The sequence below is a fragment of the Scyliorhinus torazame genome, chromosome 10 (genome assembly GCF_047496885.1).
Source record: "Scyliorhinus torazame isolate Kashiwa2021f chromosome 10, sScyTor2.1, whole genome shotgun sequence".
Classification (NCBI taxonomy): Eukaryota; Metazoa; Chordata; class Chondrichthyes; order Carcharhiniformes; family Scyliorhinidae; genus Scyliorhinus; species Scyliorhinus torazame.
The window spans coordinates 159,616,350-159,643,919 of NC_092716.1; the positions used below are offsets into that span (position 1 = coordinate 159,616,350).

The following is a 27,570-nucleotide window of genomic DNA, read 5'->3' on the forward strand; positions in this document are numbered from 1 at the left end:
CTGGAAACCAGGAAGTAAGTGCTTTTGGTTCGAATGGAGCAGGAGATGACTTGGATGTTTGGATAGTGCATTGCCGTGGAACCAGTAAGAAATAGTGTGACATTGTGCGTGTTTGACAAGATACTTCATCTCCTCTAAAGTCATAGTTTGTAAAGCAAAAACAAGATTGTACTTATTTTCTATAATTTGTTACATTTCTAAACAAATGGAAATATATTTTTTAAAAGTTTGCAAGTAAATATGAGGATGCACATATTCAACTGATGTTGTTTAATTTTTCGCAGTAAAAAGTCATAAATTTGGACAAGTTAGGTATTAGAAATAAAGTTTCAAAGTAAAAAAAAGAATGCCGGCCGCAATCGGCCTTTAAATATGAACGATGAGTCTTTCCGGCAGAGGCAGTAGCAGAGAGAAGTTCACGTGCCCGGCACGTCAATGCTTTGGGTGCAAAATCATAGAGGTGAGAGTCCTCCATTTTGTAGCTGCCAGCAAGCAAGCAACAGGACTGTGTGAAGAACTGAAGATGGGTCAATTTGGAATGAGGTAGAGAGGGCTAGAGATACAAACAGAATAGGAACTCACAACTAAATCTGCTGGAGAGAGCTTCACAGCAGAGTCCATGGTAGGACAAGGCAGTGCTGGTGTGAGCTGTATCCCGAGCTCCAGGGCCTCTGGTGAACAAACAATTAAGAAGAAACTGAAATCGGGAACAAAGCAGTATAAAAGATGATTTCTAGAGGTATTGTGCTGATTGGATTTGTTTATTGTCACATGTACCGTGGTACAGTGAAAAGTATTTATCTGCGAGCAGCTCAACAGATCATTAAGCACATGAAAATAAAAGGAAATAAAAGAAAATACATAATAGGGCAACACAAGGTACACAGGGGCTGGTTTAGCACTGTGAGCTAAACAGCTGGCTTGTAAACCAGAACAATGCCAGCAGCATGGGTTCAATTCCCGTACTGGCTTCCCTGAACAGGCGCCGGAATGTGGCAACTAGGGGCTTTTCACAGTAACTTCATTTGAAGCCTACATGTGACAATAAGCAATTTTCATTTTTTTTCAATTCACAATGTAACTACGTAAGCACCGGCATCGGATGAAGCATACAGGGGTGTAGTGTTAATGAGACCAGTCCATAAGAGGGTCGTTTAGGAGTCTGGTAACAGCGGGAAGGAGCTGTTTTTGAGTCTGTTCATGCGTGTTCTCAGACTTCTGTATCTACTGCCCGATGGAAGAAGTTGGAAGAGTGAGAAGCCGGGTGGGAGGAGCCTTTGATTATGCTGCCCGCTTGCCCCAGCCAGCGGAGGTGTAGATGGAGTCAATGGATGGGAGGCAGGTTTGTGTGATGGACTGGGCGGTGTTCACGACTCTCTGAAGTTTCTGGGCCGAGCAGCCATACCAGTCTGTGATGCAGCCAGATAGGATGCTTTCTATGGTGCATCTGTAAAAGTTGGTAAGAGTTAATGTGGACATGCCGAATTTCCTTAGTTTTCTGAGGAAGTATAGGCGCTGTTGTGCTTTCTTGATGGTAGCGTCGACGTGGATGGACCAGGACAGATTTTTGGTGACGTGTACCCGTAGGAATTTGAAACTGCTAACCATCTCCACCTCGGCCCCATTGATGCTTACAGGGGTGTGCACAGTACTTTGCTTCCTGAAGTCAATGACCAGTTCTTTAGTTTTGCTGGCATTGAGGGAGAGATTGTTGTCACTGCACCAGTCCACTAGGTTTTCTATCTCCCTCCTGTATTCTGACTCGTCGTTATTCGAGAGCCGGCCCACTATGGTCGTATAGTCAGCAAACTTGTAGATGGAGTTGGAACCAAATTTTGCCACGCAGTCGTGTGTGTACAGGGAGTAGAGTAGGGGGCTAAGTACGCAGCCTTGTTGGGCCCCGGTATTGAGGACTATTGTGGAGGAGGTGTTGTTGTTTATTCTTACTGATTGTGGTCTGTGGGTCAGAAAGTCGAGGATCCAGTTGCAGAGTGCGGAGGCAAGTGCTAGGTTTTGGAGCTTTGATATGAGCTTGGCTGGGATTATGGTGTGAAGGCGGAGCTGTAGTCAATAAATAGGAGTCTGATGTAGGAGCCCTTGTTGTCGAGATGTTCGAGGGATGAGTGTAGGGCCAGGGAAATGGCGTCTGCTGTGGACAGGTTGCGGCGGTGTGCGAATTGCAATGGATCAAGGCGTTCTGGGAGTATGGAGGTGATGCGCTTCATGACCCACTTCTCGAAGCACTTCATTACGACTGAAGTCAGGGCCACCGGACGGTAGTCATTGAGGCACGTTGCCTGGTTCTTCTTTGGCACCTTCTTAAGGCAGGTGGGAACCGCGGAGTGGAGTAGGGACAGGTTAAAGATGTCCGCGAACACATCTGCCAGCTGGTCCGCGCAGGCTCTGAGTGCATGACCAGGGATCCCGTCCGGGCCCGTCGCCTTCCAAGGATTCACTTTCAGGAAGGCCGATCTGACTTCGGAAGCTGTGATGGTGGGTATGGGTGAGTTATGGGCTGCTGGGGCACTCGAACCGAGCATAGAATGCATTGAGTTAATCGGGGAGAGGTGCGCTGCTGCCGGAGATACTGCTCGGCTTCGTTTGTAGCCAGTTATGTTGTTTAGGCCTTGCCACAACCGCCGAGAGTCTGTCTGTGACTCTAGCTTGGCTTGATATTCTCTCTTGGCAGGCTTTGCAGAGGTCGTACCTGGATTTCTTGTATCGGTCAGGGTCATCTGACTTGAATGCCTCAGACCTGTCCTTCAGTAGGGAGTCAATCTCGCGATTGAGCCATGGTTTCCAGTTGGGGAACGTGCATACTCCTTTCCTTGGCACGCAGTCGTCCACACATTTGCCGATGAAGTCTGTGACGGTGGTGGCATACTCATTTCTTAAATATGGACCAGTCCACTGTCTAAGCAGTCACGTAGGAGCTCTTCTGTTTCCTTGGACCAGCACTGCACGACCTTCTCAGCTGGATTCTCCAATAAGTAATAATTGTGCCAATGTGAATCAGGATGCAAAGCCTGTGCAGGGAAGTACTGACAAATGAAGTTTAAAACCCTCAAATATTCAAAAACATTTGAAGACTCAGCATGGCGAGTTCGAGTACAAACCTCTTGATTTTTTTCAAACCTTGTTATGGGCCAGGGTTTAGAGAACCTCAAAGTGTATCATGGAATTCACCTGACCCACAACTTTTAATAGATTGTGGTATGGGGAGCACATGGCCCACTCTAAAGGTGTGGTACAGCAGAAATGGAAATGTAATTTTTAAAGCAAAACAATGTTTATTCTATGAACTCAAGTTAACCTTTTTAAAACATACAGTGAACATCTTAGCAACCAGTAATTCAAAGACTACAACACAAGTAAACCTTTAAGCTTTCCTTTTCAACATCCATACGACTTAAAAACAAAACCTTTATCAGCAGCACATCAGGTTAAAGTCACTGCTGAAAACATTTATAATTCTGAATTCACCAAATGGTCAAGAGATAGTCTTTTGATGGCAGAGAGAACAGCAGTATACTGCTTGGTCTGGCTTCAGCTCCAACACTGAAAACAAAACTAAAACACACCCTGCAGCAAACAGCCTAAAACGAAAGTGAAAAGATGACAGACAGCCCAGCTCCACCCACTCTCTGACATCACTGCAGTAATAAACACCCATTTCTTAAAGGTACTCTCACTACAGATATTTATATACACACCCATTTATTAAAGGTACTCTTACATAACAGCATGTAGCAAGAACTTAAATCATCAGCTGAAGCCCTTAGCAGAAATGTAACATTGAATGACGACGCAAGAGAGATCATGAGGACCAAGCAGGCCCACCTGCCGCATTAAAGGAAAGCAATAATGGTGTGTCGCAAAGGTTGGCCGGCGTGGGCCACTGACGTCAGCCGGCATGTCTCGCGAACGCTGGCCGTCATGGGTCCAGAAGGTCTGCTGGTCGGTAAAAGTGGGTCCCGGAAAAAATGTTTGAAAAACACTGCCATATCAGACTGATGCAGCCAAATAGGATGCTTTCTATGGTGCATCTGTAAAAATTGGTAAGAGTTAATGTGGACATGGCAAATTTCCTTAGTTTCCTGAGGAAGTATAGGCGCAGTTGTGCTTTCTTGGTGGTAGCGTCGACGTGGGTGGACCAGGACAGATTTTTGGTGATGTGCACCCCTAGGAATTTGAAGCTGCTAACCATCTCCACCTCAGCGCCGCTGGTGCTGACAGGAGTGTGCACAGTACTTTGCTTCCTGAAGGCAATGACCAGCTCTTTAGTTTTGCTGGCATTGAGGGATAGATTGTTGTCGCTGCACCACTCCACTAGGTTCTCTATCTCCCTGCTGTATTCTGACTCGTCGTTATTCTAGATCCGGCCCACTATGGTTGTGTTGTCAGTAAAATTGTGGATAGAGTTGCAACCAAATTTTGCCCCACAGTCGTGTGTGTACGGGGAGTATAGTAGGGTTGCTCAAACTCATGAAGAGCTTGGACAGAGCAGATACAAAGTATTCCCAGTGACCTAAAGATCAAGAACAGAGGAATACCGATTTAAGATAATTGGTGAAAGAACTAAAGGCAGCATGAGAGAATTTTTGGACGAAACACCTCAACAATATATACATAGAACAAAGAACATTAGAGCAGGAACAGGCCCTTCAGCTCATCAAGCCTGGGTAAATCCAGATTCCCTATTTAGACCTACCACTTATTGCCCAAATGATCTGTATCCCTTCATTCCCTGCCTTTTCATGTGTCTGTCAAGATACATCTGGGAACGCGTTTCAGGCACCCACCAAGCTCTGTGTGAAACACGTTGCCTGCTTGATTCTCTTCAAGCCTCAGTATATGACGTTCTGCAGTGAAATTCCATTGACGAATCCATAGAATTCCTACAGTGCAGAAGAAGGCCATTTGGCCAATCAAATCTGCACTGACCCTCCCTGTCCTATCCCCGTAACCCCGCCTAACCATATCTTTGAACACTAAGGAACAATTTTAGCCTGGCCAATCCACCTAGCCTGCACAGCATTGGACTGTAGAAGGAAACCAGAGCACCCATAGGAAATCCACGCAGACACAGGGAGAAAATGCAGACTTCACGCAGTCACCCAAGGCCAGAATTGAACCCTGGTCAACTGTGAAGCAGCAGTGCTAATCACTGTGTCGGAATTGTGAAAATAAATTATAAACGGTTAAAAGAATAAGAAAATGTCAATATTTAACAAAGCTTTGGTTTAAATAGATGTGATCTTCATAAATGATTTTCAAAGAAGGACTAAAAACTTTTTCAATGCCAGCAGGATGCCTCCAACCAGACGTTTTGACGTATAAGTTTGCATGCGTTGGGCTCATGAAACCAGCATTTACAGTACTAATTTCGAATTTAAAGAGAAGTTTAGACGTTGGGGAAAATTCAACAAAGTTAATTTCAGGCTTTGAAGAGGGGGCTGGTATTCAGCTACTTCTTAATAAGATACGTGCAGCTTAACAGCTTTCAAGGAGATCTTTGGTCAAAAGGCTTTTCCCAAACAGAAATGAAATTACACTGTTAAAGTATAATGGGATATAGTGAAAGCAGAGGGAACATTTGAGATGTTGCATGTTTTTGGAGTCAGCAATGCAGTTGGCAGACAAATTTAATCAAAGATTTTCTTGGAAGAGGGAATAATCAGCATAAATGTGCAGTACATCAGGAGGTTTGCAACCATTCAACTGGATGAGCTGACCCTTTGGAAAAAAGCTCATCTCTTTAATTGAATTTTAACTATTTCTCTGTAATTAATGATTACCAGTATCTTATTCTATGAAGAGGCGGCACCAGAATGGTGTTAGACTTAGTTTATGTAGCTTACTATAAATTGATCTGTTGATTGGCTGAATTATACCTTGACTTAAGTTTGTAAATGTTATTGATGCAGTGTTGCTTTCCTGCTGTAAATAGTATAATGGTGAACTTTTTTTAATTTGATTTTTGCTTGTTTTTTTCCACAAACAATGGTAGACACTGTGTAATTCAGAAAGTAACTAATATAATTAAATCTCTGGTATCAGATCTTTCAATCAGAATTTGTGCAAGGTTCGAAGAGTAAAAAGAAATTGAGCCGCAAAAAGTATGATAAAATAACTTTTAAGTTAATTAAAAATACTGAGTTGTTAAGAATTTCCAATGTCGGGGGCCAAACGCCAATAAGTTTAAGTTTAAGGAAAAGAGACGACTGCAGCCAAAGTGCTTGGAGGAAGAACCTCCAGTCATGTTGCATTATTCTGCTATCTCATGTGAAAATACCAGCCAACCCTTTGAGATCGTCACTCCAATCTTTCACCCTACCCAGCTCCGCATTCAAAGACATTGTGAACATCTTAAATGTCTTTGGGACAGGAATTTTCAACTGGGCATACATGGGATGGTAAGGAGGTAGTTAGTTGCTGAGATTAATCTTTGGTTACAGTCAAACCAAACTGTTGCAGATCACCACTTGTACTTTGCACTTACAGCAGAGGGAGTAATTACACCTGCAATACTGTTAGCAATGCCAATAAATCCACCATTGAAGTAAAGCAGAAAGAAAGTTTATCGAAATATAAATAACTGAGAAAATTGATTTTGGGAAGAAATTAGTCAACTATTTCCATTTGCAGCAAGTAATGCAAATCAAAATTTAGGTGGAAAAGGAAAACTGCGATGTGAATAGAGATTTTGAGGAAGGCAGGGAAAAACAAAGTTACTTGTATCTTTGGTTTGAAACTTGATAGTCAATGTATTTTATAAATTCTTATCTTAACGGCCAATGTATTTTAGTTTCAGTAAGTTACTTAATATTTTTACCTCTTGTGAATAAAATGATCGCAGGAAGTGAACTGTTGCACTTGTTGTAAATAAAACTACATTACAGAGAGTGGTGGTAAGTCTAATTCAGAAGGAACAAATCATTATTTGTTTTAATTTCTTTGGAAGAGGGAAGTCAGCCTAGATGTTTCTTAAGCATTTAACAGCAGCAGCCAAATGGAAACTGGCATTTTCAATTAGCAACACTGACATTTCTTCCCTTTTCTGTCTGATGTGATTAAATTATTATTTTCTGTTTTACCTTTAGATTTTTTTCTCACCATGGATGGTGAACTGACCCTTCAAGATAAGAAGGACCTGGATAAGTTCATTAAATTCTTTGCCCTGAAGGTAAAAGTTCTCCACACCTTAAGGCACTGATTAATGCTTATGGAGAAGAGTGACAACCTCCATGTTAACGAATGTGAAGCTTTAAATTTGCACAAAACCTCCACTTTTGTCTGTAGATCAAGTTAAGCTAAGTAAACCTTGACTGTAGCTTTGGATTCTGGTAGTATATTCTCACTTCCTGAGCAATGTGCACCAAATATCTCAGCATTTGCTTTTGTTGTAACCTTCACTCAATGGTGTGCCCTGTGTTCCAGAAATTATCTTTTCAATACTCCTTTAGAGAAGTACATGAAAAAATGAAATATGAAAATCGCTTATTGTCACAAGTAGGCTTCAATGAAGTTACTGTGAAAAGCCCCTAGTCGCCACATTCCGGCGCCTGTTCGGGGAGGCTGTTATGGGAATTGAACCGTGCTGCTGGCCTGCCTTGGTCTGCTTTCAAAGCCAGCGATTTAGCCCTGTGCTAAACATGCCCAAAGAGGTTTAAATGGCCACTCAATAATCCACTTACTGGATTTGTTATTGTTACAAATTAAGGTATAAACCACTCTTCAGTGCCAAATATTACTATGTAGACCAATTACTTGCAGCTTTAATCAACTAATCTCTTTAGTTTGAATTAATTCCAAGCATTAAATACAATGCTTAATAAATGGTGAAAGTACAATATATATTTACACACAGTGAGAAAGTATGTCACAAGATATTTGGACTATCAGAATAGCTCCAGATTGAAGACTAGAAATGTTTTTAATTTAATGACCAGATTCTGTTTCTCAACAATCTGTTTTCATCACTTTTTGCTTTGAAGTATTTTTACTCTCAAACAAAATCTGTTCTGAGACTTACTGTGAAGTGATCAACTACTTTACAAAAGAGCTGAGACTTGTTTCAAAACTCCTGATTTTAATCAAGTTAGCATTAAAACCAACGCTTCTATTAACTTTTTCCCCCAGATGTTGAGGCTTTCAGACAGCTCAAATAATATTCCATACATCTTCACAGTAGAAAAGCATTCAAATATGTAACACTAAGACAATTAAAAACTCTACTTTATTTCAAGTGTTTTTACTGGCATTTCATTATTTACATGAGTATAAGAACATGGTATAACAGCAACGGAGAGAAAGAACAATCTAACCATAATAAAATATAGATAATAGAAGAAGAGAAACAAGCAACAGAAACAAGCTAGTACGTTAAAATATTGATGCATCTACACACAGCTGTGAATGGCCAATTGTCTCAATTGGTTACAGTGCAGGGCGAGGCAGATGGCTTTATTTTCTAAATCCCCTCTCATGTTTCCTGGGCCAACCTACCCTTATTATGTTGCCCCCAGTCATTTATGAGTGGGGGTCTGCACCCCTCGGAGTGTTGTGGGTGTCCACCACCCCACCCCCACCCACCTCAACCCTTCCCTCCCTCTATCTGCTCCTTCTTTCCACCACCCCCCAGTCCCAGTAGCTGGTTACGCACAGATCCCTAAAGGGGCTGCTGAATTTTCCCCACGTATGGTAGAATTTCTGGTCAGATCCACTCAATGCGAATGTTACCTTTCCCAACTGAAAGAGCTCGGCTAGGCCAGAAAACCAGTCTGAGGCTCTCGGTGGTGCTGCTGACCTCCATCCAAGCAGAAGTCTCCGGCGGGTGATCAGGTAGGCGAGGGCACCGGCTCCTATCACTATGAAGAGCTCTGGATGATCCGATACCCTGAAGACAGCCACGAATGGGCATGGCTCCATCTTTAACCCAAACCATCCACCCTGGATATGGCCTTGAACAAGGCAGTCCAGAACCCACTGAGTCTGGGGCAGGACAAGAACATGTGGTTGTGGTTATCGGGCCCCCCTGACACCTCTTGCACCTATGCGCCACCTCCTGGAAGAATCCACTAAACTGTGTTTTGTTAGGTGCGCTCTATGCACCTTGAGTTTCATTTGGCACAGCCTTGCGCATGAGGAGATGGAGTTGATCCTGTGCAACGCCTCGACCCAGAGCCCTCCCCCTTTCCGCATGCCTAGCTCCTCCTCCCATTTCTGGCATGTTTCATCCAGTGGGGTCCTGACCTCTTCCAAAAGTCATCTGTATATGTCACCACATTTGTCATCCACCCCCCCACCCCGCAACCAGTTCAGTGCTAACACCCTATCCAGTAGTGATTGTCCAGGTAGCGAGGGGAACGTCTTGGTCTCCTTACTGCGAAAGTCTCGCAGCTGCAGGTATCTGTTGCTAACTTTTCGGTTGGTTCAATTGCTCTGTTTTATTACCTTTGCTCTCAAGTCGCCAGGTATCTTTATGATACCGCCACAAGGTTCAAGTCCAAGTAATGATCAATAACTCAATACGCCGATTAGTAAGATTCAAATCAAAGCACATTTATTATACACAGTAATCGCTACTCATGCACAAATTCTACGTCTAAGCTACTTCTACAACTAACAGGCCTATACTTAACTTCGGACTGGCCCACCAGGTCAGGGGAACAAATGGCCTTTCGTTCGGGTTCTGAGTCTGCGGGATTCGAAGTTGGTACGGATTGGTAGCTAGGAGTGCCTATCTCGTAGCGAGCGTTGAATTAAGACTCACGGTCTTTCGGCGGTCACTGCACTGACCACAGTCAAGGTTGGTTTGCGTTGCTGGGTGACCTGGGCAGGAAGAAGAGAGCGAGTTGAACTTGGGGGCTTAACTTTATAGTCCCCAGGGGCTTCCCGCCTTTCGGGGCAGACCCTGTATCTGGTTCTAGGTGATTGGACTTCGTTCCAATCGCTTGGTTCGATTTCTCCAATACTGGAGCGGTTCCCTGATCGATGGGCGGTCTTGAGATGTCCGTTAACCTCTTTTGTGTTGGCTCCTGCTGGCACCGGGGAGTCTGGCTTTGCTTTGTTTATCCCAAATGTTTCAATTGCACCCGGGGATTGCGCATTAGTATGTAGATGGCTGCTACATTATTATGCTGATGGTCGCTGGTATCGATGCTGTCTGGGCTTTTGCAGAGTTTTAATACACAGCAAACCTGCACCTGCTGGTTTCTGCCTGTGTTGGCTGAATTTCCCTTCAGCCTTTGCCGTTCGCCATTTTAAATCGGGAGTTGGCCAACTTAGGTGGCTACATATCGAAGCTTGTACCCTTTTTGGAGTTGGAGCTTCTCCGATAATTCGCCCAAGGCCGCTACTCTACCGTCCACGTTCAAGTCCCTCACCTTCAGTACCCTGCTGCCCTCTTTTCATGTCTTGAATGTGGCATCCATCGTTGCCAGTGTAAACCTATGGTTCTTACAGATGGGGGTCTCCAGAAATATCGTTGAGTTTAAGTGTGTGTGCCCAGCTTTTCCTTGCCCTCAATCGGTCTTTCTCTCTCGGGTGCCTCTGTTGTAGGAAGGCCACATCCACCCTCCCTCCCCATCCACTGACTCTTTCCCCCACCTCTAATCCCTACCCATGTGTTCCCCCCTCTCTTTTTCCGCCATTCCTCCTTGGTCTCCTTCCTTACCCTCTCCTTCTTGCCTGGCACTCCCTCCCTCCCAGGTGGTGCACTCCCCCTTCATTTTACTTCTGTACTGTTGTCCACTAGCATAGCGGTTCTTCCCAGTGATTTAGTTCTCATCCTTACAACCCCATCTGATTCTCCAACCCGTCTGCCAAGGTCCCATGTCTGGTTGCTCCATCCCCGCTGGATTGTTAATGTCCACATTCCTTTGGCCTGTTCCAGGGAGTCGAAGAAATACTCCTTACCTGGTAGGTGGTCCATAGTCTGGTGGGGTAGAGCATGCCAAACCGCACCTTGTTCTCAAACAGTGTAGATTTGGGGCTATTAAATTCTGCCCGGCGTTTAGCCAGATCTGCTCCGATATCTTATTACAAGTGAATGGTGTGTTCTCCCACTTGTACACCCTTGTGTTTTTTGCCCACCCCAGGATCTGCTCCTTATCTATGGAGCTTCACTATCCTCGCCTGCAGTGGTTCCCTGGCCTTGAACAGCTGCCGGAGAGGTCTGTGGGAACGGTCCAACATCTGGGGGCTTTGCGAAACCTTCCTCACCAACCAGCTTTCCAAGCATCACTGCTATGTACTCTGTGGGGTTCCTCCCCTCTGTGCCCTCTGGCAGCCCTACAATCCGCAGATTCTGCAAGCAGGACGAGTTTTCTTGGTTGTCAACTTTTTCTTTTAAAACCTTCTGCGTCTTGACCAGCCCTCGTCACCTCAGCCTCAAAAGCAGCAATCCAATTCCTCTTGTCCGTGGCACAGAGGTCTAGGTCCCACACCGTTGCCTCTTGGGATTTTAGCCTCTGCTTCATTTTGCCCATTGCTTCCTTTTTGGGGCCATCGCGGTCTCTACTGCTGCCGAATGCTGCCAAGAGGTCCTCCTTCATCTTTATCCTGTGCTTCTGGAGCTCAGTAGTAATAAATTCCATCATCTTTTGCATCAATACCTAGATCTGCGCTGACAATTCCATGGGGTCGGCCATTGCTGGTTCTCTGCCGACACACAGGTTCCCTTGCCCCGATGTTGAGGTTTCCCTCTCCTTACTTTTACTGCCTTTACAGCTGGATTGCTGGTTTTTCGACATTTTACCTGGACTGCAATGGATGGGGGGGGGTTAGTTTGGAGAACATTTCACCCTTTTGATGCTTGTTTTGTGAGGCTGAAAGACCTAAATCAAAGTTCCTTGACGAGAGCCACATTTTTGCGACCGCTCAGAACATGGCTGTCGCAATTAAAACTTCTTTACGTTTATTTGTCAATCATAACAATGTGCAATCCAGCAGCAGGTTGGCTACACATGGTGGAGTTTGACAAACTGAAACCTCTTTCATTTGTACCTCTTCTCTGAACTGACTGTCACTGGGTGATCTTCATGTAGACAATTTACATTTAAACCTGCATCTCTTTGATTCATTATTTGTTGATGTACATCTTTTCAACTTTTGTGTTAATTTATGTTAAATCAGGGCAGCATGGTGGCACAGTGGTTAGCATTGCTTCCTCACCGGTCCAGCGTCTCGGTTTCAATTCTGTCCTCGGGTGGCTATCTGTGTGAAATTTGCATTTTCTGTGTGGGTTTCCTCCGGTTTCCTCCACAGCCCAAAGATTTGGGGTTAGGGGATAGGGTGGCGGCATGGGCATGGGGTGCTCTTTCCAAGGACCAGCGCAGACTCGATGGGCTGAATGGCCGCCTCCTGTACTGTAAATTCTCTATGATCTAAGTTTTGTGAAGAGAACATGAAAAAAACAGATTTTATTTATTTTTCTATTTCTCTCTGCCAATTAACTTCAGTAGGAGTCAAAATTCTAAGTCACTTGACTTCTAAGCTGTCACAACAGTTAGATTAATAAATAAAACTTAAAGCTATTGATGCTAGTTATGAAGGTGAAGAAAGTTAGCCCTGGTGATATTTGTGTCTTAATAAAATGGTTAAATATTTTACAGACCGTCCAGGTAATTGTGCAAGCACGGCTCGGGGAAAAGATATGCACCCGTTCATCCTCTTCTCCGACAGGCTCAGACTGGGTAAGGCCTCCTCTCCAATTTTCTACCATCCACTTCTGAAGATGTTGGGTTGTAGTTCCACAGGTGTTTCAGCTGTCCTTCATGACCTTGCACAAATTCTTCAAGTATGAGACTAGGCCAAAGGTTTTGGTAAACTATTGACCTACTGTATTAGGGTGGCCTTGCAACCAAGACTCCTTATGTTCTCACCCACTATCGACACGTGTACGTTTCAGCGCTACCTCTCCCCCCAACTTCCCTAGCCCAGGGTCACCTCACTGGCTCATTTTTTATTCATAATTATTGTACATATAACTTTTGATTTTAAAATGAATAAAATCACAAGGGGCCAAATAGTTTTAAATGCTTGCAATTTTTTAAAGGTGAGTGTTTGTTCTATATCTTGTGCTGAATAAAATGCTCTACTATAAACAGTTACCACTTAGAAATATGCCATGCATGTTTACCTTTGAAACATCTCCATTAAATGTTCTGACATTTTTAAATCTAAGAATGTTACAAAAGATTTATAATCATAAATGATAATTTTTTAAATATATATATATATATATTTTATTCAGGCATTTTCATGAAAACAAACCAAAGCAGAAGAAAAATCATACAACATTATAAACTAACCCTCCCCCACTTCCCATCACCACCCCCTTCCCCACCACCCGCCTTTGCTGCCCCTTAATCCTCCTTAAAGAAGTCAATGAATGGCTTCCACCTCTGAGCAAACTCATCAACCCACCCCCTCAAGACGAACTTGACCTTCTCTAGCCTCAGGAATTCTGCCAGGTCACTTACCCACACTGCCGCTTTTCGCGGTTGAGTCCCTCCATCCAAGCAAGATCCGTCTCCGGGCTATCAGGGAGTCTAAGACCAAGAGATCAGCCTCTCTTTCCCTGGACTTCCGGATCTTCCATCACCCTGAATATCACTACCTCTGGACTCGGGGCCACCTTCACCCCCAGCACCTTGAACATTACGTCCGCAAACCCCCTGTGAGCCCCCTTAGCTTTGGATTAGCCCAAAACTTGTGAATGTGATTTGTGGGCCTCCCCACGCACCGCCCACACCTATCCTCTAACCCCTCAAAAAACCTACTGTCATGTGTGCTCTATGAATTACCTTAAACTAAATGAGACGTAGCCTCACACACGACAAGGACGCATTCACCTTCCACAGGGCCTCAGCCCATGTCCTGGCCTCCACCTCCCCTCCCAGCTTCACCCTCCCACTTAGGCTTTATGTCCCCCACCAGGGCCCCCTGCCAATCCACCAGCTCCTTGTAGACCTCGGACACCTTCCCCTCCCCTATCTCCTTCTTCGACATTACCGTATCTTACAACCCCAGGGGCTGTAGCCCAGGAAAAGACGGCACCTCTCTCATGAAATCCCAGACCTGCAGATACCTAAAACCATTCTTCCTGGCCAACTCATACCCTTCCGTCAGGTCCTCCAACTTCGCAAATTTGACCCTTATACATAGGTTGCCAAATCACTCAATCCCTGCCTGCAGGCACACCAGAAGCTTTGCATCCAGCTCCCCCCCACCCCCGTGTAAACCTATGATTGTCATAAATCGATGCCCACACCATGGCACCCTCCAGTCCCAAATGCTGCTTCCACTGCCCTCACACCCTCAAGGCCAACACCACCACTGGGCTCACGGAGTGTCTGGCCGGCAAGAACGGCAAAGGCGCTGTTAATGATGCCCCTAAACTGGTTCCTCTACAAGAAGCCGCCTCCATCTCATAATAATAATCTTTATTATTGTCGCAAGTAGGCTTAAAGTAACACTGCAGTGAAGTTACAGTGAAAATTCCCTAGTCTCCACACTCCGGTGCCTGTTCGGGTACATTGAGGGCGAATTCAGAATGTTCAAATTACCTAACAGCAAGTCTTTCGGGATTAGGGTTAGGGTTTTCTCTTTTGGTAGGAAACCGGAGCACCCGGAGGAAACCCATGCAAACGCTGGGGGAACATTCAGACTCCGCACGGTGACGCAAGCCGGGAATCGAACCTGGGACCCTGGCGCTGTGAAGCAACAGTGCTACTGTGCTACATTTGCCCCAACACCGACCCCTCCCCCACTACCCATTTCCTAACCATGGCGATGTTCCAGTAGTAGTTCGTTATTTTCAGCAACGCTAGCCGCACCCCTCCTCGTCACTGCTCAAAAAAAGCCCTCCTGACCCGTGAGATCTTCCCCGCCCACACAAACCCAGAAATCAGCGCATTGACGTTTTTAAAGAAAGCCTTCGGGCCAAAGATTGGGAGGTTCGGGAAAACTATCAGAAACCTTGGCAGCACAGTCATTTTTACTGTCTGCACCCATCCAGTCCAACATGTACAACTGCACCCAGCCCCCCGTCACCTTAATGCCCAGGTATTTAAAACGCGCCCCACTACCTTGAACGGCAGCTCCCCTAATCTCCTCTCCAGCCCTCTAGCCTCAATTGGGAACACTTCACTCTTCCCCATGTTCAACTTACACCCAGAGAACTGACCAAAATCGCCATAATTGCCATCCAATGGGTCTGAAATGTCAGCATTCCTTGGAGACCGTTCTCTCCAAGATAATCTAGTCCACTCCTCCACCATACCTAACACCCCTCCCTTCACCCATGGCACCTTCCCATGCAATCACAGAAGGTGTAACACCTGCCCCTTTACCTCTTCCATGCTTAACATCCCAGACCCAAAACATTATTCCAGGTTAAGCAGTGTTTCAATTTAGTCAATTGCATTCGCTGTTCCCAATGTGATCTCCTCTGTATCGGAGAGACCAAACGTAGACTGGGTGATTGCTTTGCTGAGCACCTTCAGTCTGTGCGCATTCAGGACCCGGACCTCCCCGTTGCATGCCATTTTAACACAAGATCCTTCTCCCTGCCCACATGTCTGTCCTTGGCCTGCTGCAATGTTCCAGTGAAGCTCAAAGCAAACCGGAGGGACAGCATCTCATCTTTCGGTTAGGCACGCTTCAGCCTTCCGGTCTCAACATCAAACTCAACAACTTCAGATGATTAGCTCTCACCCACCTCGACCCCTTTGTTTTCATTCCATTTCATTTTAACTGTCTTTTATATTTTATTTATCTTTCTTTGTATATATATTTTTTTCCCCTATCTTATCCCCCCTCTCCTTACCTTTTCTCCCCTTTGCTCCCCCCCACATCTGTCACAGCTTACCCTCTGATTTTAATTTGCTCCCCCCCACATCTGTCAGTTTACCCTCTGATTTTAATTTCTCTGCTGTTTGGCCTTTCACACCTTTTATTCTCTCTGGGGACTGCCGTTAGCACTCTTTTCCCTTGTTTCTGTGGCTATGACTCATCTTTCATTCCCCACCTCACAGTATTCATATCTCCCACTTTCTATGCCTTTTAGCTTTGACAAAGAGTCATCTGGACTCAACATGTCAGCTCTTTTCTCTCTCGACAGATGCTGCCAGACCTCCTGAGATTTTCCAGCATTTTCTCTTTTGGTTTCATATACTGGCCCTCAGTAATTGCCCCACCGCCATCCCCATGGGCTCTAATCCGAACTCCATCTGGAGCCTCTGCCTCTCCTTCAACTGCCTGCTTCCGGGGACTCCGAATACCTTCTATCCACCCTCAGGATCTCATCTACCAACCTTGCCTTCTCTGCCCGCTCCGCCTTCTCCCTATGCGCCCGAATTGAGATAAACTTCATCTTGACCGCCGCCTTTAGCGCCTCCCCTGTATTGTTTAGCTCCACATACCTCCGGATGGCAGCCCTCACGCGGTCGCACACCTCTTCATCCACCAACAACCCCTCATCCAGCCTCCACTGCAGGCCCTGTCCCCACGTCCGGTCCACTCGCACATCCACCCAGTGCGGCGCGTTGTCGAGACCACGATCGCCGAATACTCCAAGTTGACCACCCCCGCCAACAACTCCTTATCAAGCACAAAAAAGTAAATCTGAGAGTATACCCAGTGCATATGGGCGAAGTATGAGAATTCCTTTGCTCTCGGCCTCAAACACCTCCACAGGTCTACCCCCTAATGTGCTCCATAAACCCCTTCAGCTCCTTCGCCACTCCCGACACCTCCACCGACAGCCATGACCCGGCTAAACCTGACCTTCCTCTTCGCCAGTTCTGCGCCCAAGTCCTGGTATAACCGCAGCTCATGCCCTTCCGAGGTGCACTTCCTCGTCTGCCTTGCCCACTGAAATATCTTCTCCTTATCCAGAAAGCGGTGCAACCGCACCACCATCACCCTTGGCAGCGTGCCCGCTAGCGGCCTCCTCATCAGTGCCTTGTGCGCTCGGTCAAGCTCCAGGGGCCAATAAACGAGTGGCATTTGAGGCAGGGAGAATCGTGTCAGACATGGGGGGTAGGTACATAATGGTGAGTGGGAAGCTGGAGGGGGTGCGGGTGATACTCGTGAACATATCTGCTCTGAATTGGAACGCTGTGGAATTTGTGAGGCGGGTATTAGGTAAGATCCCAGACTTAGAGTCACATAACTTGATCATGTGGGAGATTTTAATACAGTCATTGGACCAGAATTAGACCGGTCAAAATCCAGGACAGGGAGGGTGCCAGCCGCGGCAAAAGAATTGAAGGGGTTTATGGAACAGATGGGGGGAGTAGACCCATGGAGGTTTGCACGGCCAAGGGCGAAGGAGTTTTCTTTTTTCTCCCATGTCCACAAGGTATACTCTCGCATCAACCTTTTTGTTCTGAGCAGGGCTCTAATACCAGGGGTGGTTGATACTGAGTACTCGGCTATCGCAGTGTCGGGTCATGCCCCACATTAGATGGATCTACGGGTTAGTTTGGAGAGAGGACAACGGCCTCTATAGAGGCTGGATTTGGGGTTGTTCGCGGACGAAGCGATCTGGGTGCGTGAACAAGTCCATCCAAAACTACCTGGAAAGAAATGATACGGGGGAGGTCTCTGCAGCAACGGTTTGGGAAGCTTTGAAGGCAGTAGTCAGAGGGGAATTAATCTAGGTACGGGCCCACAGAGAAAAGGCGGAATGGGCTGAGAGGGATAGGTTAGTTGAGGAGATACTCCAGGTGGACAGGAGATACTCGGCGACCCCGGACGCGGGGCTACTGAGGGAACGGCGGAGGTCACAGGCGGAGTTTGGGCTGTTGACTACAGGGAAAGCGGTGGAACAGCTGAGGAAGGCAAGGGGGGCGATTTATGAGTATGGGGAAAAGTCTAGCAGAATGTTAGCGCACTAGCTCAGAAAAAGGGAGGGGAGATGGGGAAAGTAAAGAGTAGAAGTGGAATATGGTGCTGGACCCATATAAGAAGTTTTCAGAGATATTGATCCCACTGCTGGTGAGGACATTTAATGAAGCAAGAGAGAAGGGAGTCCTCCCTCCAACAATGTCGCAGGCCTTGATTTAATTGATCCTGAAAAGGGAGAAGATCCGGAGCAATATGGGTCATCCAGGCCAATTTCTCTACTGAATGTGGAAGCCAAACTGCTGGCTAAGATACTGGCCACAAGGATAGAGGACTGTGTCCCGTGGGTGATAGGGGAAGACCAGATGGGATTTGTAAAGGGCAGGTAACTCAAGGCCAATGTTCGAAGACTTTTAAATGTTATTATGATGCCCTCTAAACGAGGGGAGATGGAGGTGGTGGTAGCGATGGATGCGGAGAAGGCTTTTGATCGGGTGGAGTGGGATTACCTGTGGGAGGCGCTGGGAAGGTTTGTGTTTGGTGAGGGCTTCATTGACTTGGTGCAGTTGCTCTATCAGGCACCAGTAGCGAGTGTGCGTACGAACCGACTGAGGTCGGGGTATTTTACACCGAGGGACGAGGCAAGGGTAGTCTCTCTCCCCGCTACTGTTTGCTCTGGCCATAGAGCCATTGGCCATGCCATTAAGAGCCTCTAGGAACTGGAAAGGGTTGGTTCGGGGAAGGGGGGCGGTGGAGCACCGGGTCTCGCTTTATGCAGATGACCTGCTGTTGTATATTTAAGACTCGTTGGAGGAGATGGGGGAAGTTATGCGGATCCTCGGGGAATTTGGAAATTTTTCGGGGTGTAAATTGAACATGGGGAAAAGCAAGATGTTCGCGATCCAGGCAAGAGGGCAGGAGAAGAGACTGGGAGAGCTGCCGTTTAGAATGGTAAGAAGGTGCTTTCGGTATCTGGGAATCCAGGTGGCCCAGGATGGGAGGCACTGCACAAGTTAAACCTATCCCGGCTCGTAGAACAAATGAAAGAGGACTTTAAGAGATGGGACATGCTCCCGCTATCACTGGTGGGGAGGGTACAGACTGAAAATGACGGTCCTCCCCAGATTTCTGTTTGTTTTCCAGTGCCTCCCCATCTTCATCCCAAGGGCCTTTTTCAAGCGGGTGAATAAGGTTATTGTGGGCTTTGTGTGGGCGGGTAAAACCCCGCGAGTGAAGAAAGCGTTGCCGGAGCACAGTCGGGGGGGAGGGTGGGTTGGCGCTGCTGAACTTTTGCAACTAATACTGGGCAGCTAATATACCCATGATTAGGAAGTGAATAGTGCGGGAAAGGTCGGTGTGAGAGCGGATGGAGGCGGCGTCATGTAAAGACACAAGTTTGGGAGCACTGATATCGGCACCTCTTCCGTTCTCCCCGGCCCGATACTCCACAAGTCCGCTGGTGGTGGCAGCTCTGAGAATCTGGGGGCAGTGGAAGAGATATAAGAGAGTGGAGGGAGCATCGGTTTGGACCCCGATTTATAATAATCATCTGTTTGTACCGGGTAGGCTGGATGGTGGGTTCCGGAGATGGCAAAGGACAGGAATTAGGAGGATGAGGGATCTATTTATAGACGGGAGCTTCCCCAGCTTGAAAGTCTTGGAGGATAAATTTGAATTGCCAGCAGGGAATGGGTTTAGATATTTGCAGGTGCGAGACTTCTTGAGAAGGCAGGTTCCGGCCTTCCCGCTGCTGCCGCCACGGGGGATACAGGACAGAGTAGTCTCCAGTACCTTGATGGGAGAGGGGAAGGTATCAGATATTTACCAGGAACCTTTGGATTCGGAGGAAACTCCGGTGGAAGAGCTTACGGGCAAGTGGGAAGACGAGCTAGGAAAAGAGATCGAGGCGGGTCTGTGGGCGGATGTCCTAAGCAGAGTTAATACATCCTCATCATGTGGCAGGCTTAGCCTGATACAATTCAAAGTAGCCCACCAGCACACATGACGGTGGCCCGGATGAGCAAGTTTTTGGGGGTGGAAGACAGGTGTGCGAGGTGCACGGGAAGCCCAGCAAATCATGTCCGTATGTTTTGGGCATGCCCGAAGCTGAGACGGTTTTGGCAGGGTTTTCGCTAAGGCAATGTCCACGGTACTCAAAACACAGGTGGTGCTGGGTCCGGTGGTGGCGATTTTTGGAGTGTCGGAAGAGCCAGGAGTTCAGGGGACGAAAGAGGCCGACGTCTTGGCCTTTGCCTCCCTGATAGCCCGGAGACGGATCTTTTTAATGTGGAGGGACTCGAACCCGCCGCGCCCCCCCCCCCCCCCCCCCCCCCCCCCCAGTGTAGAGAGCTGGGTTAGTGACATGGCTGGGTTTCTCAGTCTCGAGAAAATCAAGTTCGCCTTAAGAGGGTCAATGGTAGGGTTCACCCGGAGGTGGCAGCCGTTCGTCGACTTTCACGGGGAAAATTAAAATGTCAGCAGAAGCAGAATTCAGAAGTGGGGGGGGGGGGGCGCGGACTGTTGTTTTATGATTGGGGTGTGTGAAGATTGTGATGGGGGTGGAAATGTTTATTGTACCATGTTTATGTCGCTGTTAGTGTTATTATTATGAAAACTTGCAAATACCCTAATAAAAGTACTTTTTTAAAAAAAGCTCCAGGGGCCATTCAAAGGCTCCCTCCCCAACATTTTGGTCATGTACGTGCCAGCCTCGGCACCTTCAATGCCTCAGATTTTGACGTCTGGAGCGATTCTCCAGATCCTCCAACTTCTCCTTCAACCTCTTCTGGCTCTCCCACATCACCCCCTCCATGGCCACCACTGGGGGCCAGCTGCTCCTCGTCCTCCCCCACCACCTCCTCCACTTTCTGGATCGTGTGGTCCTGGAGCTCCAGCCTCTGCTCCTCTCTCTCCATCCCTGCTTTGATCAGTTCCCCACTTTGGACAGGTCTTCCAGCGCCTCCTTCCTCTGCTGGCTGAACTTTGCATTCAAAAACTCTCCATTGACCACTGGCCGGGCAATATAGCCCCCTTGTCCTCCGACAGCTCTTCTCGCCCCACTCCCAGTTCGTGGATCCATCCACCAGCCACACTAGAGGTGTAACATCTTCTACAGGTACTCCTGAACCTCTTGCCATCAAAAATATCACCTATCGGATGGGGAAAAGACCAAAAAATACCGCCTTGAGCAGCAGCCGCCAAATGTGCGGCCACTCACTCCATGGCCGCCACCAGAAATGATCATAAACGATAACTTGAATGGATTTGAAGAAACCAAAATGATTCTTGCTATCACATATAATTGGACTAAGATGGCAAACAATACTGTGTTCTCTCTTACAGTTTAACCTTGCAATAAAGGACATACCAGAAGTCACCCATGAGGCTAAGAAGGCACTGGCAGGGCAACTTCCAGGAATTGGACGGTCAATGTGTGTGGAAATTTCTCTGAAGACATCTGAGGTATAGTGCCAAATTTAATAGCACATTAATATTTGTCTTTTTCCAAGCTTCGTTTTATAACTCCTTGACCATCAATCTTTCATGAGTATCAGCACTGCGCTGCAATTTGATTAACTAACAATTTCAGTTATTCGCTAAAACAAGGGTAGTTGTGTTCTGTGTTGCAGACAACTGAGGCTTCATTCCTAAAGGCAGCTGTGATGCCTGGAGCTATCCACGGGCTAATTTTTCACTGACTTGCTTGCAGTTTTGCTATAACTACTGCCATAAGATTTGCTTCTGCCCTTCCCTAAAATTGCTGATTTGTAACATCCAATTCCACAGACATGAGCAATTTTTATACCTGTGATTGCTATGCATCAACAGTCTTCTATACCTGTGCAGCATTTAATCTCCCTGATGCAAACTGCAGTATCTGTTGATTCTTTCATGATCCCACCGTGTCACAATTAGAGCACCTAAATATCTAAAAATGAGCGCAATTGTTTCACAAGGTGGATTGCCTAGGAAACCATCTGCACATCTTGATCTTTATAATTTGGTGTCAGAATGCCTTCAGCAAGTTTACTTTCTCAAAAGTTACCAAAATTGAGGCCATGAGGTCACATTTGCTTTCCATGCCTTGATGATCTCGCTTTAAAATGCAGATAAAATATGTTTTGTTTTAACACAAAAATTATTTTCTTGTTTTTCCTGTTTCAATTTTGGATAATGGTGTTATACGTCTATACCCACACTTCGTGCACATGTTCTACTTTTTTCCGTCAATTCAAGTGCACGTCCACGCTATGGGGAGGTGGTGGCGTAGTGGTATTGTCACTGGACTAGTAATCCAGACACCAGGGTAACCCTCTGGGGACCTGGGTTCAAATCCCATCATGGCAGATGGTGAAATTTGAATTCAACAAAAATCTGGAATTAAAAGTTAATAATACCGCTATGCCACTGTCTCCCTCTGGTTCAATAGCAAAGACCATTTCCATAAATGAGTCCTCATTGCCTGTGACTTAGAATATGCCTTACTTGTCCAATATCCAAATAATAGCAAGCTCAGTGGTCAAATAGAAACTCAAATCACTTATTGCAAGTGTCTCTGATAATTGCAGTTTTGAAAAGGCTTGAAATGAGCATTCCAACAAGTATGTTTTGTGCAATAAACTAGCAAACAGATGTATTAAGCATTAGATAGTTACGTGTACAGTTGCAAGGACAAAGAGCAGATTTGCAGTAATTACTGGCCTTATTCCTCTTGAATTAGATAGAAATGACAAGCAGTCAAATATGCACAAAAACTGATACAAAAGATCCTTGGTGGAGGCTTGATCTTGCCTTGGTCAGAGCCTCTTGTTTGCCCAGCTCTGTCTCTGAAGGCATCAGAAGCCCTGCTGAATTACAGCAAGCCAACCAAAGGTATGCTTTCAAAACTATCAAGAGGCTCACAGGAATAAAGATAGTTAAAATGTAACTCAAACTAAAAATGTACAATTTAAAGGCTTCAAATATGTGCTTTGAAGGCACTCTTTGAGTTGGATTGCTCCTTTCTGAGAACAAGATAATTGGTTCTGAACATTGCTGAAGATCCACTCCTCAAAGAACACCCACTCAATATTGCTGGAATAATTCCGTAGTTATAAATTAGTAACAGTACTTGAGAAACACTGAACAAAGCAGCCAGATATACTTTTCTTTGCTGATGCCTTTGAAATTACTACATCATAAGTATTTTTGAAACCTGAGGAGGCAGCTAGCACTAATTAACTTTTTTAAATGAGCTGGCAATTTCCCGTACAAAGATATTAAAATAAGTATACTTTCCATTCAGTCACTTCAGAAGTACTTAACTGACTGAAGTTCTTTGGGATGTCCTGAGCACATGGAACAATGTTGCATTGATTTTAGAAAACACATACGGATTACCACCGATTATTTCCTTTCATTGTTGAATCTGTATTCCTCCCTGTCGAACATTAGTTTGCGAGAAAAGGCAGGTATCAACTCTGGGCCCCAGTGTCCACAGAGATTGGCCTTCTAATGTCACTATTGAATTCTGAAGGGAATGACTGTCACACTGGGGCTGCCAACTCTGTAATACTTGATCTTGTTTTCACCGATCTATCTGTTCCTGATGCATCTGTCTACCATGGAATAGGTAGATGTGACAATGGTGCAATCTTTATGAAAACAAACCCTGGGCTCAACCGTGACGACAACCTTCATCATGCCTTATTACTAAACAAAATAGGGCAGATCTAGCATCACAAAACTGAGTCCAGGAATTGTTGACCAGCAACAGTACTTTACACTGCCGCAATCAGAATTGACTCATCCTTCGCCGCAGTGTCATCATCAGGAGATTGACTCTGATTTATTGTTGAGTATGAAATAGTGTCCTACCAGGGACTTTATGAGGTGGACCCGGGAGGAGAAGAGGGGGGCATGGGGCAGTTTCTGGACAAGCTGGAATTTCCCCAGGTGGAGGAAGCAAAGAGGCAAGCTTTGGAGGAGACCCTGGGGCTGAGGGAGGTGTTGGATAGTATCAGGGGTATGAAGTCGGGGAAGGCCCCTGTGCCGGATGGGTACCCGGTGGAATTCTGTAAGGAATTTGCAACAGACCTAGCGTGTGTCCCCGGGGTGGTGGCAGATGATCAAACAGGCTTTGTGAAGGGCAGGCAACTCGTGAGTAATATAAGACGGCTATTGAATGTGGTGATGAATCCGTCGGGGGCTCTGATACCGGAGGTGGTGGTGTCCATGGACGTGGTGAAAGCATTTGATCGGGTGGAGTGGCGGTACTTGTTTGAGGTTTGGGAAGGTTTGGGTTTGGGCCGAGATTTGTGGCATGGTACGGTTGTTGTATGTTGCACCAAGGGTGAGGACGAATGATATGAGCTCACAACGCTTTGACTTACACAGGGGTACGAGGCAGAGGTGCCCGCTGTCACCTCTGCTGTTTGCGCTGGCCATAGAGCCATTGGCCATCGGCAGAGTGGCGGGAGATTATGAGAGGACAGAGGGAGGATCAGGTGTTGTTCTCTGACGATAACCTCTTGCTGTATGTTTCAGATCCGCTGGAGAGTATGGAAGGATTATGGGCGTGCTGGGGAGGTTTGGAGGGTTCTCCGGGTACAAGCTGAATGTAGGGAAAAGCGAGGTATTCCCCACGAATGAACGGGCACAGCGGGCTAATTTAGGGGGAATGCCATTTACAGTAGCGAGGGATAGGTTTAGGTATTTGGGGATTCAGATAGCGAGGGAATGGACTCCATAAGTGGAACTTGACGAAGTTGGTGGAGGAGGCTAGGGAGGATCTTAAGAGGTGGGATGCACTGCACTCAACGCTGGCAGGGAGAGTCCAAGTGGTGAAAATTAATATTCTGCCAAGATTCTTGTTTATCTTTCAGGCTCTCCCAATCTTTATACCAAAAGCCTTGTTTTGGAAAGTGGACATGATCAATTCTGACTTTGTATGGGTGGGGAAGGTGCCGAGGGTGGGGAGGGGAGGACTCTGCTACAGAGTCAGAGGCAGCAGGGGGGCTTGGCGTTGCCAAACTTGCTTCATTATTATTGGGTGCCGAATGCGGACAAGGTGCGGCGGTGGTGGGAAGGAGAAGGGGTCGAGTGGGTTAAGAGGGAGGAGGAATCTTGTAAGGGGTCTAGTTACAGGGCTATGGTGATGGCAGTGTTGCGAATGGCTCCAAGTAGGTATTCAAGAAGCCCGGTGGTGCAGTCCACAGTGAAGATATGGAATGAGTTGAGGAGGCATTTTAGGATGGAAGGGATGTCGATGCTAACGCCGTTGTGCGAGAATCATGGGTTTGAGGTGGGGGAGATGGGGCTTGTCAAGGTGACAGATATGTATTTGGAGGATGGGTTCACCAGTCTGGAGGAGCTAAGGGAGAGGGTAGAGCTGTCGAGGCGGAGTGAGGTCAGGTATCTGCAGGTTAGGGACTTTGCGCGAAAGGTCTGGAGGGTGTTCCCTAGGTTGCCGGGAGCTGAAGCGACTGCTGCTCCAGGATGTGGAAGGGGAGGGAAGAATTGGGGATATATACAAGTGGCTGGGAGATCAGGGAGGCAAGTGGGTGGTGACGATCAAGGAGAAATGGGAAGCGAAGTTGGGAGGGGAGATCAATTGGAGCATGGAGTGAGGCACTGCGTATGGTAAACGGGACCTCCTCATGTGCAAGGATGAGCCTGATACAGTTTAAGGTGGTGCACAGGGTGCATATGATTTGGGCGAGAATGAGTGGGTTCTTTCAGGGGGTAGAAGATGAGTGTGAGAGGTGTGGGCCAGCGAATCACGCGCACATGTTTTGGGGGTTGTGAAAAATTGGGAAGATTCTGGGCGGAAGTGTTCGCAGTCTTAGCCAGGATAGTGGAGGAGGAGATGGACCCGGACCCTTCGGTGGCGATATTTCGGGTCTCAGAGAAGCCGGAGCTCATGGACAGGAGGAAGGCCGATGTCTTGGCCTTCGCCTCTGATTGCATGGGGACAAATTGTGCTGGAGTGGCAGTTGGCATCGCCACCAGGGGTGGCGGCTTGGTTGGGTGACCTGTACAACTTCCTGCGATTAGAGAAGATAAAGTATGAGTTAAGGGGCCTTTCAGGGGGGTTTGATGAAAGGTGTCCAGTTTCTTGAGTGCTGTTGGAGATGCAGTCTTCCAGGCAAGCAAAGTACTCCATAATACTCCTAACTTGTGCCTTGTCATTGGTGGAAGGACGTTGGGGAGTCAGGAGGTGATTCATTCATTGCAGAAGTCTCAGCCTCTGACATGCTCTTGTAGCCACAGGATTTATGTGACTGGTCCAGTTAATGTTCTGTCGGTGGTGACCCCGAGATGTTCATGGTGGGGTATTCAACAGTACAGACTCATTCAAGGTGGAGTGGCATTGATGTAGCATGAATGTTATTTCGCACTTATCATCCCAAGCCTGAATGTTATCCAAATCTTTGTGTATGTGTTGAGAACTGTTTCATTTACTGAGCAACAGCAATTGGAGTTGAATCACCGATGACCATTCCCACTTCGAACACGATCAAAGGAATGTCATTGCTGAAGATGCTGGGCGCAGGGCACTTTCCTGAGGAACTCCTGCAGTGATGTTCTAGGGAAGAGCTGATTCCCTCCATCCATCTTCCTTCCTTCTTTTCCTGGTATGGCACCAAGCCAGTAGAAAGCAGAGGAGATCAAAGGTGCCTTGATAGACTTAAAATCACAATAGGTTAGAAAAGAACAAATAGAAACAGACATATTTCAGTGAGGGTCTTCAAGATTTGGGGGGATAAATAGAAGGTTTAGGACCGAGAGCAATAGTAAGATGTTTTTTTTAAAACCGAGCATAATGATGTGGAATCCATGACTAGAGTTTGTAACTGCTGCAAAGTACACGTCAACATATGTTGTCTGTGCATACTGCTCAGCAAGCTCTTGTTGCCTTGACTGAACTGACTTGGCAACATGTTGGAATATGTAATTGTGAGAACATTAGAAGGAGATTGAGTAGAATCGTGCACTCGGTGTTTCCACTCAAGCTATAGGCAAAACGAAGCAAAACACTGCAGTCTTCTTGCATCCAATCCTGAATAATGGTGGATAATTGAACAATTAATGGGAAGAAGAGGGAGGCCCTTGGACATGCTGATCTTCAATGATGGTGAAGTCCACAGGGTAGTTTCCAGAGAGTGGGTGGGAGAGGGGAGCATCTCTGACATTTATAAGGAACTTATGGGGTCAGAGGAGATGCAGACCAAGGAGCTGAAGCGCAATTGGGAAGAGGAGTTAGGAGGAGAGATAGAATATGGTCTCTGGGCGGATGCGTTGAGTAGAGTCAACGCGCCCACAACATGTGCCAGGCTCAGCCTGATACAATTTAAGGTTGTTCACTGGGCTCACATGATCGTGGCCCGGATGAGCAGATTCTTTGGGGTGGAAGACAGGTGTGCAAAATGTGCGGGAGAACCAGCGAACCATGTCCACATGTTCTGGGCATGTCCGAAGCTTAGGGAATTTTGGCAGGCGTTTGCAGATGTCATGTCCACGATGTTAAAAACAAGGGTGGCACCGAGTCCAGAGGTGGCGATTTTCGGGGTGTCAGAAGATCCTGGAATCCAGGAGGAGAAAGAGGCAGACGTTCTGGCCTTTGCTTCTCTGGTAGCCCAGTTACGGATACTATTAGCTTGGAGAGACTCAAAGCCCCCAAAGTCGGAGACCTGGCAATCTGACATGGCTAGCTTTCTCTGTCTGGAGAAAATT

The 27,570-nt window shown here is 46.6% G+C and overlaps 1 protein-coding gene across 7 annotated transcripts in view; it reads left to right on the forward strand.

Annotated features, from left to right (window-relative positions):
• The window catches only part of atg13 (ATG13 autophagy related 13 homolog (S. cerevisiae)), a 197,843-nt gene that overhangs the window by 29,910 nt on the left and 140,363 nt on the right, over window positions 1–27,570 (forward strand). For 6 of the 7 annotated variants that reach the window (XM_072518887.1, XM_072518881.1, XM_072518884.1 and 3 more), the window contains exons 2-4: window positions 7,104–7,186; window positions 12,618–12,698; window positions 21,199–21,318. In XM_072518887.1, coding sequence (XP_072374988.1) covers window positions 7,118–7,186; window positions 12,618–12,698; window positions 21,199–21,318 — 270 coding nt within the window. In that variant the 5' untranslated portion in view covers window positions 7,104–7,117. Of the gene's footprint in view, window positions 1–66; window positions 105–7,103; window positions 7,187–12,617; window positions 12,699–21,198; window positions 21,319–27,570 lie in introns of those variants that run through there. The other variant, XM_072518886.1, reaches the window with a different exon arrangement.